Below are 15,214 nucleotides of genomic sequence, written 5' to 3' on the forward strand. Positions count from 1 at the left end.
CTGGAGTAACCACTTCTGTCTCCTTTGGATAGTTTTACTATCTTTGAACTTCATGTAAATGCAGTTGTGCACTATGTAGTCTTGTGTCTGACTCTCTCACAACGTCGTATCTGTTCATTTGACATGGGTAGTTTGAGTATATCAGTAATTTGTTCTTTTCTGTTGCTGTATAGTGTTTCATTGTACGACTATACCACAGTTCATCCATTTCTACTATTCATGGCTATTTGGGTGTTTTCAGTTTTTGGCTACTGCAAATAAAGCTGTTGTGAACATTCTTGTACACATCTTTTAGTAAACATAAACACTCATTTCTATTAGGTATATACATGGAAGTGCAATTGCTATGTCATAGAATATATGTTTAGCTTTGGTAAGCTTTTGCCAAAAGATATAAATTTTCTAAATTTATTTTGTGCTCTGATAACCTATGATCTACCAAGAACACTCTCACTTCTGTTAATAGTCTTTAAAAAATATTTGGGAAGGGGATCTTATTAGACAAAGAAACAGATTTTGATAATGATCTATAGAATAGTGCTATGTAGAAAACTGTTGTTTTTCATGTATTAGTTCATTAATACCAGGTTTCTGCTTTGTACTACTTTGTACATAGATTAATACAAGACTCTGTGGGAGAAAATAATGACATATAAGATACAGCCCTGCCTAAAGAAGCTTATAGTTGAGTCAGGTAGACAGGAAAATGAAAGATAAGCAATGTAGTACAACATGCAAGTGATGTATGATTTGTATAGACATTATGTGCTCTGGGATGGTGAGGAGCAGTCCCTAGACTGGAATGACTGGAAGAGGCTTCGTGGGAGGGAGAAGCCTTTGGATGAGGTTTGGTGAGTAGGTAGAATTGAATTGGAAAGAATGGTTCATCATGAGTAATGTTTCAGGAAAGTGAGAAAAGCTTGTTTTGGGTGTCTAAAATGGCCTGACTGGAGTGAAAAACTTCTTAGTTGAGGGTGATGGGAATATGGTTGGCTTTGAAGACTTTTTTTTTTTAAGTTCTTTATTGGAGTATAATTGCTTTACACTGTTGTGCCAGTTTCTGCTGTACAATGAAGTGAATCAGCTGTATTTATACATATATCTCCATATCCCCTCTCTCCCACGACTCCTTCCCACCCTCCCTGTCTCATCCGGCTAAGTCATCACCAGTCATCGAGTTGATCTCCCTATGTTATGCAGCAGCTTCCCACTACCATCTGTTTTACATTTGGTAGTGTATATATGTCAATGCTACTCTCTCACTTTGTCCTAGCTTCCCCTTTGCTGTGTCCTGAAGTCTGTTCTCTATATCTACATCTTTATTCTTGCCCTGCCACTGGGTTCATCAGTACTACTTTTTTAGATTCCATATATATGCATTAGCATACGGTATTTGTTTTTCTCTTTCTGGCTTACTTTGCTCTATATGACAGACTCTAGGTCCTTCCACCTCACTACAAATAACTCGATTTCATTCCTTTTCATGGCTGAGTAATATGCCGTATATATGCCACATCTTCTTTATCCATTCATCTGTTGATGGGCATTTAGGTTGCTTCCACGTCCTGGCTATTGTAAATAGTGCTGCAATGAACATTGTGGTACATGTTTCTTTTTGGATTATGGTTTTCTCAGGGTATATGCCAGGAATGGGATTGCTGGGTCATATGGTAGTTCTATTTTTAGTTTTTTAAGGAACCTCCATACTGTTTTCCATAGTGGCTGTACCAACTTACATTCCCACCAACAGTGCAGGGCAGTTCCCTTTTCTCTGCACCCTCTCCAGCATTTATTGTTTCTAGATTTTTTGAGGATGGCCATTCTGACTGGTGTGAGGTGATACCTCATTGTAGTTTTGACTTGCATTTCTCTAATGATTAGTGATGTTGAGCATCTTTTTGTGTGTTTGTTAGCCGTCTGCATGTCTTCTTTGGAGAAATGTCTATTTAGGTCTTCTGCCCATTTGTGGATTGGGTTATTTGCTTTTTTAATATTGAGCTCAATAAGCTGATTGTATATTTTGGAGATTAATCCTTTGTCAGTTGCTTCATTGGCAAATATTTTCTCCCATTCTGAGGGTTGTCTTCTTATCTCGTTTATGGTTTCTTTTGCTGTGCAAAAGCTTTTAAGTTTCATTAGGTCTCATTTGTTTATTTTTTATTTTATTTCCATTATTCTAGGAGGTGAGTCAGAAGGGATCTTGCTTTGATGTATGTCATAGAGGGTTCTGCCTGTGTTTTCCCCTAAGAGTTTTATAGTGTCTTGCCTTACACTTAGGTCTTTAATCCATTTTGAGTTTATTTTTGTGTATGGTGTTAGGAAGTGTTCTAACATTCTTTTACATGTTGCTGTCCAATTTTCCCAGCACCACTTATTGAAGAGGCTGTCTTTTTTCCATTGTATATTCTTGCCACCTTTGTCAAAGATAAGGTGCCCATATGTGCATGGGGTTTTCTCTGGGCTCTCTATTCTGTTCCATTGATCTGTATTTCTGTTTTTGTGCCAGTACCATACTGTCTTGATCACTGTAGCCTTGTAGTATAGTTTGAAGTCAGGGAGCCTGATTCCTCCAGCTCTATCTTTCCTTCTCAGGATTGCTTTGGCTATTCGGGGTCTTTTGCATTTCCATACAAATCATAAAATTTCTTGCTCTAGTTCTGTGAAAAATGCCATTGGTAATTTGGTAGAGATTGCATTGAATCTAAATTGCTTTGAGTAGTACAGTCATTTTCACAATGTTGATTCTTCCAATCCGTGAACATGGCATGTCTCTCCATCTGTTTGTATTGTCTTTGATTTCTTTCATCAGTCTGGTAGTTTTCTGCATACAGGTCTTTTGCCTCCTTAGGCAGGTTTATTCCTAGGTATTTTATTCCTTTCGTTGCAGTGGTAAATGGGAGTGTTTCCTTAATTTCTCTTTCTAGTTTTTTGTTGTTAGTGTATAAGAATGCAAGAGACTTTTATGCATTAATTTTGTATCCTGCTACTTTACTAAATTCATTGATTAGTGCTAGCAGTTTCCTGGTAGCATCTTTAGGGTTTTCTATGTATAGTATCATGTCATCTGCGAACAGTGACAGTTTTACTTCTTCTTTTCCAATTTGGATTCTTTTTTTTCTTTTTCTTCTCTGATTGCTGTGACTAAAACTTCCAAAACTATGTTGAATAATAGTGGTGAGAGTGGGCACCCTTGTCTTGTTCCTGTCCTTAGAGGGAATGCTTTCAGTTTTTTCACCATTTAGAATAATGTTGGCTGCTGGTTTGTCATATATGGCTTTTATTATGTTGAGGGAATTTCCTTCTGTGCCCACTTTCTGGAGAGTTTTTATCATAAATGGATGTTGAACTTTGTCAAAAGCTTTTTCTGCATCTATTGAGATTATCATTGGAGACTTTAAATGCCAGGTTAAGGTCTTGTTTGAGAGCCCAATGTATGAATTATATCCACTTTTATTCTCACTCTAAAAGCTCTGATTTATTTCTCATCATTATTATTATTTATTATTATCATTATTATTTTCAAAACCTCAGAATTATACAAGGTATCTGTCTTTCCTATTTCCCTCCCCTATTCAAGAGCATGAACTGGACAAGAAGCAAGGTGAAAGAGTTTTATTGGATTTTAGAGAGAAATAACCCCCCTAAGAGAGGTCGTATAATTGGAGAGATTTTATGAGTAGCGTTTAATAGAGATTTTAAAGACATAGTGTAGATAATTTTTGACTGGTGAACCTAATTCATTAACTACTTTAAAAAAATAATTTGAGGTGATTTTCTTTAGGGGTGATAGCGGTAAAGCCCTTCTGTAAAATATGTGATGAATTGAGCTACTTCTGAGAGTCCTTTTTTCCCTAATATCTTATGGTAAAGGTTTTTGACAAATCATATTTCAAGAACTTTTTTTCCCCTTCTTCCACACTAGTATCTTCAGATAATAAGAAGCAGATACCTAATAATGCTTCTGCTGGAAGTGAAAGAGACTCATCAGATATACCACAGAATTGGTCACTACAAGATCATTATAGAATATATTCACCCATAATATACCAAGCCCTCTGTGAGCATGTGCAGACTCAAATGTCACTGTTGAATAACTTGGCTTCAAAGAACATCCCTAATGGAATTCCTGCTGCACCTTGCCGCACTGTATCTGGCTCTGGTTAGTATGAATAAGTTTTAAAAGCATGAATATAAGCTCTAGTTAAGTTGCCTGGTAATTGTATAAGCAGTCTGAGGTGTGAATGACTTTTTTTTCTCCCTTTTACCTTTTAGGATCTCAGGCATCTCCACGTTCTAGTTATGGCTTACCTACTTCTACCCCAGCCCAGTCACCTCAGCAGCCACCCTGCCCTCCAATGGTTCATTCTGTGAGTACAATTTATATACTATATAAGTAATAATTTGCTTTTAGAAAGTGTCATCTTGAGAGAAAATTGAATTTGCTGATTGTATCTTAATGCCCTAGGATGTAAAGACCAATTATTTTTTCAAGTTATTTTTTATTAGAAAAGTTTTACCTGTTAATTAAGGACAATGGTAAAGGGGGAAAGGGAAAGAGATTACTAGAAAAAAGAAATCTCCCATACCTACAACCCAAACACAGTTGCTCTTAACACATTGATATAGCATGTTCCAGTCATGTAATTCTCTGTGTAGGTTTTGTTTTCTGGCCTTAATTTGTTAAGTTAACTTTCTTTTAAAAATATCGTCATAATTAAATTTTATACAGTTTCATATATTGCTTTTTTCTTTGCTTAATATTTTATTGTAATTTGCCTTTTGTAAGTTTTTAATAAGTTGTTAATACTCTGTTTGGTGGTTATGCCATGGTCTGTGTAACTACTCACCTATGGTTAGACACTTAAATAAGTTTTTTACTACTATAACATTTCTCTAAATATATTTGTGCAAAAGCTTTTTCAGCTTATTTTCTTACATTGTAATTTCCCAAAGTGGAAGTTTGTTTTAGTCCCAAACTAGACTAATTATTGATGCCTTTAAATCGTGTGTGATATTTGTAAACAATCTAATGTAGTCATGGCTTTATAATGTTCCCATATTGCAGAGTAAACTAATTAAGCTTTAAAAAGCTAGAATATTTTGCTGAGGGGAAATTCAGCTTATTCACTGGTAATCTATAACTCCATCCTGCAAATGTCATCTTCTAACAGTTTTCATTTGAGTTTATTACCGTTAATGCCTACAAGTCAGTGCTCACAATTTTGAAGGCTTAATTTGTTTTTTTCTTTCCTTAGGAAGTTCAGACTGATGGTGACACCCAGTTTGCATCACAAGGTAGAACAACAATTCCTGTGAACTGTACTGATGATGTTCTAAGGAATTCCTTCAGTACTAGTCTTGGAGTTCCATGTAGCCTGCCCCAAACTGACAATCCAGCTGCCCCAACATTTCAGCCGCCGGGTCTTGCTAATGGAATTCTGCCGCAACAAAGAGTTCCTAAGGAACCGGACCTACTAAAATGTTTCCAAACATATGTGAAACTGTTGCATTCTCATCTGGACAGTCCGACTTGCTGCAGCGCCACCGTATCACAGCCAGCTTTCTTGGCTACTCATGAAGAAAAATGTGCGAAAGAACAAATTGGAGAGGTCAGAAGTGAAGGAAAGGATTTAAGCATACCTGTGCGAGATTCAAGAATAAAGGATGTGCAGATGGCAAAAAATGTGAACCAGAGCACTGAAAAAGTTAGAACTATCAAGTATTTGTTGAGAGAGCTTAAGGCCCTGGTAGCAGAACAAGGTAGATAGGTACTTTCTTTATAATTTTGTGTAGCATGTTATTTAAATTCAGAATGATCAACAAAGAGTTTGTGATATTTTCCATAGAAGTATGTCTTGTGCTAAGGAGGAAATGAGTTTTGTCTGTTTTATTCTTATTTTTTAGGTTTTGCTCCCTCTTGTTTCCTGTGGATTTGAAATGTGCTAGGGAATATCAGTCTTTTACTTGCAAGTGTGTATTCACTCTACTTGATTCAAAGGGACCTTGAAAAGAGTCAACCAAAGAAAATGTATAGAATTAAACTTTAAGGGGCTAGAGGATCCCTAAACATGATTAACAACCTAGAACAGAATGATAATGTTTTCCATTTTAAAAAGGTGCAGAAATTTTCCTCTCATTATTTCTTTAATAACCAACTGTTACAATGTTTAACAAATCTCATTTTGAGAAAGAATCTAAATCTTTTTATGCCCTTTTCAATTCCCTCTTGGGATTTTTTAGTTAAATCAAGAAGAATGTCTTGGGTGGAGTGATGAGATATTTGAGCCAGGTCATATTCATTTGTTTTCACTATGTGTGTATATTCTAAATAATGGCTTTCGTTTGGAGTGAGTTACAGATTTGTCATCTAGAAAGCACAGTAGTTGATTGTGTAAGCACTGATTGAATACCGAATATTTGCACGTGGACAAAAAAATGCACCAAATCTTACAATTTATCTGTAGAATCGCAGCACTATTAATCCAGTGGTTTAATATATTAAAATCTCTTGTGTTTTCAGACTTTCAATTTATTACTCTTTACCAAATACTTAACCATTGGTAACAATAATAATAGTAACAATATTAGCTATCATTTACTGAGCACTTACCGTGTGCCCAGCACTGTGCTATGTGTTTTACATGCATTATCTCATTTAATCCTCACAGCAACCCCATGAGGTACTGCTATTGTCCCCATTTTACAGATGAAACTGAGGCTTAGAGCAGTATTTCATTTAATCCTCTCAGCAACCTCATGAGGTACTTTTGTTATCTCCATTTAACCATGAAGAAACCTAAGCTTCAAGAGTTAAGTAATTTGACTAAGGTACATTGTTGGAAAATGGTGGTGCCCAGGTCTCTGCCTCCATTACTTATGAGCAAAACCACTGCACGGACGACTGGTAGAAGTTTGCTCAGTAATTGGGCACGGTTGTTTACTGTGTGCGTGTAAACTTTCCATCAGGGTGTTAAAGTACTCATGGAATTGAGTAAATTTTTGCAATTAGAATGTACTTTACTTCTTTTGGCTATCAGACAGTTATGTTTATTAAATGTTTTCAGTTCACAGAAAATTTGAATAGAAATGAGGGGACAAAAATAAAAGGACAAAAGATCTAAAATCTACCTTCTACCTGTGTCTGTTTGCCACCTCCCAAACCATCCACTCCCCACAATTAATAACAAAAATGATACTGCTTTTGATGCTTACATCAGATGAAGTGTGGCTGGTTGTATTAAATCTACTTTGTAAAATTAAATAATAAAGCCTTATCTTAGTAGACCCTCCCTCAATATATTGCCAGATTGAATCACCTGAAGTAAATTATTTGCTTGTGCCAGGATCACAGTTTGTGTTGTAAATGTTAATACTGTAATCAACTATAGAAAACCCTTTAGCAATTATAGGAGTCTAGTATAGTCTTTGGTAAATGTGAACTAGGACATATATATAAATCATCTTCCTACTAGACACTTTAACTGAAGAATCACTGATATAATAATTCTGTGACTTAAGATTAATCTTTAGTTTATTGAACTTAATGTCTTTAGATTCTTCTCCATAAGGAAATGTAGGCTGCAGGAAAGAGGAAAATAGGATTCCTATAATAATTCATAAATAACCGGGTTGGGTTTGTTTATAGCACGTATATATGTATCTGAAATGTCTTCTTTTTTACTAATACATGTGAATAATCTTACCCAGAAACAATTTATAATACTGTCTTCACTCATTTCTTCTGCCTTTTATAGAAGATTCAGAAATTCAGAGGTTGATTGCAGAACTGGAGTTGTGTATATCTCTGCTTCCAACAGTAAGTGGAAACACAAATGTGCAGGTTGAAATAGCACTGGCCATGCAACCACTAAGAAGTGAAAATGCTCATTTACGCAGGTAGGAATTGTTTTTTGAATTTTTTTATCTCCATGCAAAGGTGTCCCATGGCCGGAACAAAAGTGCCTAATGAGATATCTAGGGCTTCATAAGGAAAATAGATATACTGTCTCACTGAGTTTCTACTTTTTCTTCCCCATTTTCCAAATGTTGCTGGCATTCTCTAACTCTTCCATTACTTCTGCCCACTAGTACATCTTTTTTCCCACCTTTTTCACATCTTGGTGTTGAATAGAGAGGAAATGAACTAGCTCAGGGTATTTATCAGGCTAGTTTAGGCTATACAGTAACAAACTCTAAAATCTCAGTGGCATAGCACAGCAAGAGTTCATGTCTGCCTTGCACCAAGACCAGCACGGGTCAGGAGAGGCTCTCCTTCATCCTGTGACTCAGGATTTACGTTCCCTCTGTCTTAGGATCCACTGTCTCAGGACATGTTTTTCAGGAGAAAGAGGACATGGATGTGGCACCCCAACCCTTACATGCCCTGAAGTACGACAGTCTCACTTCTACTTATAGTTTATAGGCTGAACTGAGGAGTATGGCCCTGCCTAACATAACGACCTGGGATGTGAAATTTTCTCATACTTCCCATACACTCTGAACGGAAGGAGAACCTAATATGGGTGAGACACTCAGACATAGGAAAAAATTCATTTAAATTCTTAGGTCACTTTTCTTTTGTCAACCTTAACTTACATTGAAATTACAGCTTTAGTTTGTTTAGGTACCTAATCTTGAAATATAGAAATCACTTGCATGTTATCAGTAATATCTTAACTTCAAACATTGCAGTGATGATCAGCAAGGCCGCTGCTCCGGTGACTGTCAGTGTACTTGGCAGAGGGTTGGAGCACACTCTCAGGTGCTTGTGCAGCACCGCGATGTGTGAGTGTGCCCTGGTACGGCATTACAGTTGCGTGAGCTGGAGACATTGTACCGGATAGGAACTGCATGGACCTGCATAAACATTTTAAGAAACTGGAAAGCAACAAAATAGGGCTCCTCGTTGAAGGATAGCTTAAATTCATGGGTCTGGGGCTGGTAAAGGCGTGGCACCTGGTGAAATGCCTCTGCTTAGGGTTATTCCTCTAAAGATCATTGGGCTCTACTCACTATGGTATATAATGGGGTTGCTGGTTTACATTCTAGTAATAGTGTCTTCAGTCCTCACCTAAAGGATTCCTATAATAAAGCATTAGTTTTTCAAAATCAAAACCAAGTGTAAATAATAATAATGGTAACAGCCAATACTACATTAACATTTATTGAATGTTTCTTATGTGCTAGGCTATTATCCTTTACATGTGTCAGCTCTAAATTCTTACAGCAGCTCTGTGAGGTAGGTGTTATGTTATTCTTATTCAGATGAAGAAACCAAGGCAGAGAGAGGTTGTGTAACTTAACCCAAGGGCACATACCTAAGATGTAACAGAGACAAAACTCAAACGTGGGCAGTTCGATTTTAGAGTGCATTGATCTGAATTTCTACGCTTCTGCATTGCCTCTCCTAGGAGGTAGAGACTGATTTATTTATGCATCAGTATTTGGGTGTATTTTGTGGAACAGAAGAATATACTGTAATCCGTTTAAAATAAACATCTATGGGGACTTCCCTGGTGGTCCAGTGGGTAAGACTCTGCACTCCCAATGCAGGGGGCCCAGATTCAATCCCTGGTTGGGGAACTAGATCCCACATGCTTGCCACAGCTAAGAGTTTGTGTGCTGCAACTAAGAAGCCTGCATGCTGTAACTGAAAGATCCCACATACTGCAACTGAAGATGCCATGTGCCGCACCAAGACCCAGTGCAGCCAAAATAAGTAAATATATAAATAAATATTTTTAAAGTTTGTTTTTAAAGGTATGACTATCAAATAATTCATTTCTTTTCTTTTTTTTTTTTTTTTTTTTTGTGGCACACGGGCTTAGTTGCTCCGCGGCATGTGGGATCTTCCTGGAGCTGGGATCGAACCCGTGACCTCTGCATTGGCAGGCGGATTCTTAACCACTGCGCCACCTAGGAAGCCCAAATAATCCATTTCTTAAACAAACATACCAGAACTTAGTCTCCATATATATAATCTATTTTAACACTGTGACCATGGGAAATGTCAATGGTGGTTATTTATTTCTATTCCTTAGAACATTTTCAGATTGCTTTAGGAGCTAATTTATAAGCCACTTAAGAAAATGAGACTTACTACTTTATTGGGCACTGCTTGTTTTTAATTTTTTAAAAAGGTGTTAGTTTGATGTCTAACCTAATTTTTCAGATTTGGCGTTAAAGCTTTTTGGCTGTGTCCTTAGAGAACAAAGATTATATAGCATAGTTCTGCCACTGTTTACCTGATCTTCTAAAAATGAAATTATTAAAAACTGAGGAATTTGTCAGACATACTCTTTTTAGCAAAATGAGATTTCCAGCAGACACACAGGAGTTTTTGTGCCTCTTTGGTCATCTTTATTTGCAAAGAGTCATCTGTAGTCTCCATTACAAATGAAAGTCGAAATACATAGGCTCATTCAAAAGCATTTTTCCGCATTTTAATAAAAAAAAATTTTTTTTTTGGTTTGGATATTTTGAAACTTCCTATTCCTTTTTAGCCAGAAAACTGATCTTTCAGGACTTTCTTGGTGTTTATTGCCATCTTGTGGCTTAAAAAGCAATCGCTGGCTGCATTGTTTCTTTGGCATTTAGGTCTGGACAGTTTTTATGTGAGACTCCTGACACGGTACTCAACATTTAGCCTTCCTAGTCCCTACCTATAAAATGTCTGTAGCACTGCCTTCATTGTGACCATCAAAAGCCCTGGCACATTCCAAAATTTCCTGGATGAGGGCTGTGGGGGTTCCAGTTAGGCCAGAGAGTGCCTTAATATTTAAAGGGCAAGTTAGAATTCATGACCATCTCCTCATCTTAGACTCAAATACGACACCATTCTTAACCCACACAGAACGGAGAAATGAAATGGAAGTGAATACGAGGAGCTGGGGTGTGGCATTCAGTCTGTTGGCCTTGTAATTTGACATATAGTAACATAATTCTTCCAGATGGAGGTAACTAGAGGAAGAATAGATTGTTTGTTTTTTATTTCATTTTATTTTTGAGCTAGAAGATGTAATGCGAGAGCCAACGAATTAAGAGTTAGACAAGCTGGATGTATCATTTAGACCATCGGAGACAAGATCCAGGATAGAAACATTGACTTGGGAGTTATTCACTGACCCTGTTTTTATCGAGCATTTACTACATATCTGGCACTGTGTAGGCGCTGGAGACAGTAATAATTAAAAGCAAGTGATTTATTATCAGCATGTAAGTGATGAATTCATCAAAAAGGTATGGAGAGTGAACCCAGCCAAGGGTGAATTGCTGGGAAATAACAGCTTTATAAGGAAAGAACACACAAAGAGGAGCCTGTGAAAGAAAGCTGACAAGGGAAGTAGCAGGAAAACTGGGAGAGAGTGATGCCACCAAAGCTATGGGAAGAAAGAATTTATGAAAGGGGAGAGATAGTTGTATAATATTCAAAATAAACAAATTGACAGAGGGGACAAAGGCAGGTCAAGAATAAACATCACAAGACAAATCACCCAAAGAAAACCCAGGAAAACTTGAAATGGTATTATATAGTTTCAAAGAAATTAAATATAATAGAGTCTCTTAGAAGCAGGAAGAGAGAGATTGAAAAGAGAGAGTGCTTCAAGAAGAAAAGACAGTAAGAGGAGAGGAAAAGTGGATTAGGTAACCTCGGAAAAATAAAAAAGTGAAAAATTACAGAAATGAAAGCCCTGTTAGAAACGAATAAATTAACACCAAACAAACATCAAGTCAGATATATTATATTCCATTAGAACCTAAGCAATATGAAGGCTGAATTTTGTTGTTGTTTTGTTGGTTTTCGTGTTTTGCTTTCTCCCCCCAAATCTTTCTGTTTCAATTGCTACTAAATTCATAGTTCACGGTCTTCTGTAAGCCTTAGCTTATTTCTCTTCACAAATCCTTTAAATATTTTTTATTAATTTATTTTTATTGTGGTAAAATATATGACATAATATTTATCTTTTTAACCACTTGTAAGTGTACACTGCATTAAATACATTCACAATACTGTGTACCCATGTCCACTATTTGTACCCCAAACTTTTTCATCCCCAACACAGACTCTGTGCCCACTAAAAGTAACTCCCCTTCTCCCTTCCCCCCAGCCCCTGATAACCTCTTTTCTCCTTTTTGTCTCAGTGCATTTGAGAAGGCTGAATTTTTGCCTTTTTTGTCTGCTGCTGTATTTCTAGTGCCGAGAATTGTGCCTAGCACTCACTCTGATAAATATTTGTTAAATGGCTGAACACGTGGTGGATAAGCTTGAAGAAATCATACCAAAAAAATAGAAAAAGATCTAAAAATTATTATTAAGAACATGATATACATGGAAGAGAAACAAAAGAGATGCAAAATTGGCATAATTAGTGTTCCTGCAAAAGAGAAGAGAATGAATAGGTTAAAGACAACATTAAAAGATAAATAAAGGGAAACTTACTAATCTAAAGATCTGTGTCAATAGATCAATAGAGTATACAGATTCTCAGAAGAACTGTGCAAAATGATCAACACCAAGACATGCTGGTAAACTTACTACACCTTGAGGACAAAAAAATTTAACTTTTACAGACACTCAAAATAAAAGCAAATCGTAAGGAGGAAAATATCAGATTGGCCTCAGCCTTTTCACTGCGATGTTCATTGTCGGAATATGACAGAACATCATTTACAAAGTTGTAAGGGAAAAGAAGGTCTGTGGTCCAGTGATCCTTTTAGTGTAAAGGTGACAGTCGTATTCCAAAGTGACAGAACTTAGGAAATACAGTACCCTTGGCCTCATTTAGAAACAGAAAGATTCTTGAATGGCAAAGTCTAGTCAACCAAGAGGTAAGTTCAGATAAAGGAGTAGGTTAGAGATGAACATTGAATCTATACATAGAACTGAAACAACTGTGGAATTAAGGGCTCAGAATAGACTGTGTTAGTAATCTTGACGATAAAAATTCCAAAATCAGTGTTTTTCATATCCTATTTCCTTTATTTTAGGCTGTTCAGGAATAATTTTTAAAAATTCACTTTATTGAGGTATGGTTGATTTACAATGTGTCACTTTCTGCTGTACAGCAAAGTGATTCAGTTATACATATATGGTACATACACTCTTTTTCATATTCTTTTCTATTATGGAAAGTAAACTTAAATACAATACATACTTTTAAATTGCATGTGTAACATTATCCATCTTTAAAAGACTCTTGTTTTTTTATCAGGTATCATTTTTATAGAGCAATCATTTTTTGAAAGTGTGGCCCTGAAAGCTGGGAATGAGAAGGAAGAGAGTAGCTGGTGGTACAGTTAGGCTGGAGGGAATATTTTCTCAAATATGGGAGCAGTTTTATTATGCTTCTCAGCTCGGGCACAGGAGCTTGTAAGAGAGAAGAGGAGAGCAGAATCTGACCAGGGACATAGAGAACTGTCAAGCAAAGCTGCCGTCACACACTTGGTGTATACAAGGACCTGCTATTTTTCTGGAAAATATCAAAAGAAGCATTCCAGTTGGAGTTATGGGTTACCAGTCTATGCTGCCTGTTCTAGATCTGCACTCTTTGTTAGAAAGGAAAAACCTTTTCAGAAAAGCAGAATTTTATTAAAACAAAAATGAGATCATATTATACTATTGTTCTGTAGTTTGTTTTTTTCACTATATAATTTCTCTTGCAAATCTTTCTATGACGGTCTCTTTTTTAAAATACCTGTGTATTAGTACTTCATAGTATGGATATTTCATAATTTATGTAGCATTTTAAGCATTTTCCAGCTTCTCACTGTTAAATATTGCTGTTGTGAACATCTTTGTATATATCTACAAGATTGTAGATAATTTTGCATATATACAACTATTTCTGAGGCTAGATAACATAGAGCTAGAATTATTTTCTCACAGATTGTGAACGTTTTACATTTTGTTGGATAATGCCAAATTGCCATCTGAAATGCTTATACCAGTAGACTCCTACCAATTGAGATAATTCATTTCCCTATACTGTCACCAGCAAAAAGTGTAATTTCCTTTTATTTTTGTCAATCCTGTGGCCATAAAATATCTCCTGTTTTAAATTTGCATTTCTTCATACTAGTGAGGCTGAGCATTTTTCATGTGCTTATTGGCCATTTCTATTTCTTATGTGAATTGCCCATTCTTATCATTGGTGACGTTTCATTTCCCTTCTTACTGATTTGTAGGAGTTCTTAAATGTTACAGACCCTTTGTCTATTATATATGTAGCAGGTATTTTCTTCTAGACTGCTAATTCTAGAACAAGCTTCAAATTTTGATGTAGTTAAATCCTTCATTTTTTTCCTTGGTGGTTGCTGGATTTTGAGTCCTGCTTAGGAATGCCTTTCCCACTTTTTAAGATTTTATGGATTTTCACCTAAAACTTGTGTAGTTAGGATTTGGCTTTTTGTCTTTATATTTTGTTTAGCTCTTTAATCCATCCTGAATTAACACATACAAATGATGTGAGGTAGGATCTATCATTTTAGATTTCATAACAATAATACTTCAGCGCAGAATATTTCCAGGTAAATAATTCGGGAAAGATACTGGAGATAACTTTTTTTAGGTGTTAACTTCTTAGAAGTAAACACTTCCTTTTGTTGTTTTATAAGTAGATAATTACTACAGTAATGAAAAGACTTCCTGAGAAGGAAGACAGAAGAAGAAAATAGCAAGAGGAGATAGAAATGAAAGAAATAGAGAAAAACAAGGAAATCACTGAAAAGATAAGAGAACAAAAAAGGGAAGGGAAAAAATAAGCTAACTGTTTTCTAGTGAGGGGAGGTTTTATGTTATCCCAGGCAATCTTTTAAAAATGATCTCAGGCCTTATAATGATAGCAGTAGTGTGGTTTTGTTGTTTTGTTTATTTGGCTTTTGTCTTATGTTTAGGGGATAAGATGGACTTATGCAGTCCTAGTGGGAGCCGCTGTTTGTGTTGTCAAATGTATACTGTTAAATGAGCTTGGAATTCTTGCAGTCATGTTTCTTCATTATTTCGTTTAGGCAGTTGAGAATTTTGAACCAGCAACTTAGAGAACGAGAGAAAACTCGAAAGGCATCTGGTTCTCTGGAATGCAACCTTGAATGTAGGTAAAACAACTTAAGAATTGATGGTAAATTCTTTGTGGCTCTGGAAATGTTGGCAAAGAATTGAACTTTCTTAATTACTTTGTCTTATGTGGACTTTTTGTTAAAACTCAACATTAAAAAA

At 36.1% G+C, this 15,214-nt stretch overlaps 1 protein-coding gene across 5 annotated transcripts in view; it reads left to right on the plus strand.

Moving 5' to 3' along the window:
• CCDC14 (coiled-coil domain containing 14) overlaps positions 1–15,214 on the plus strand; it is a 38,622-nt gene that overhangs the window by 14,046 nt on the left and 9,362 nt on the right. For 4 of the 5 annotated variants that reach the window (XM_057697879.1, XM_057697880.1, XM_057697883.1 and 1 more), the window contains exons 6-10: positions 3,923–4,159; positions 4,273–4,367; positions 5,256–5,760; positions 7,755–7,896; positions 15,007–15,089. In XM_057697879.1, coding sequence (XP_057553862.1) covers positions 3,923–4,159; positions 4,273–4,367; positions 5,256–5,760; positions 7,755–7,896; positions 15,007–15,089 — 1,062 coding nt within the window. Of the gene's footprint in view, positions 1–717; positions 852–3,922; positions 4,160–4,272; positions 4,368–5,255; positions 5,761–7,754; positions 7,897–15,006; positions 15,090–15,214 lie in introns of those variants that run through there. The other variant, XM_057697881.1, reaches the window with a different exon arrangement.

Source organism: Hippopotamus amphibius, chromosome 10 (genome assembly GCF_030028045.1).
Source record: "Hippopotamus amphibius kiboko isolate mHipAmp2 chromosome 10, mHipAmp2.hap2, whole genome shotgun sequence".
Taxonomy (NCBI): domain Eukaryota; kingdom Metazoa; phylum Chordata; class Mammalia; order Artiodactyla; family Hippopotamidae; genus Hippopotamus; species Hippopotamus amphibius.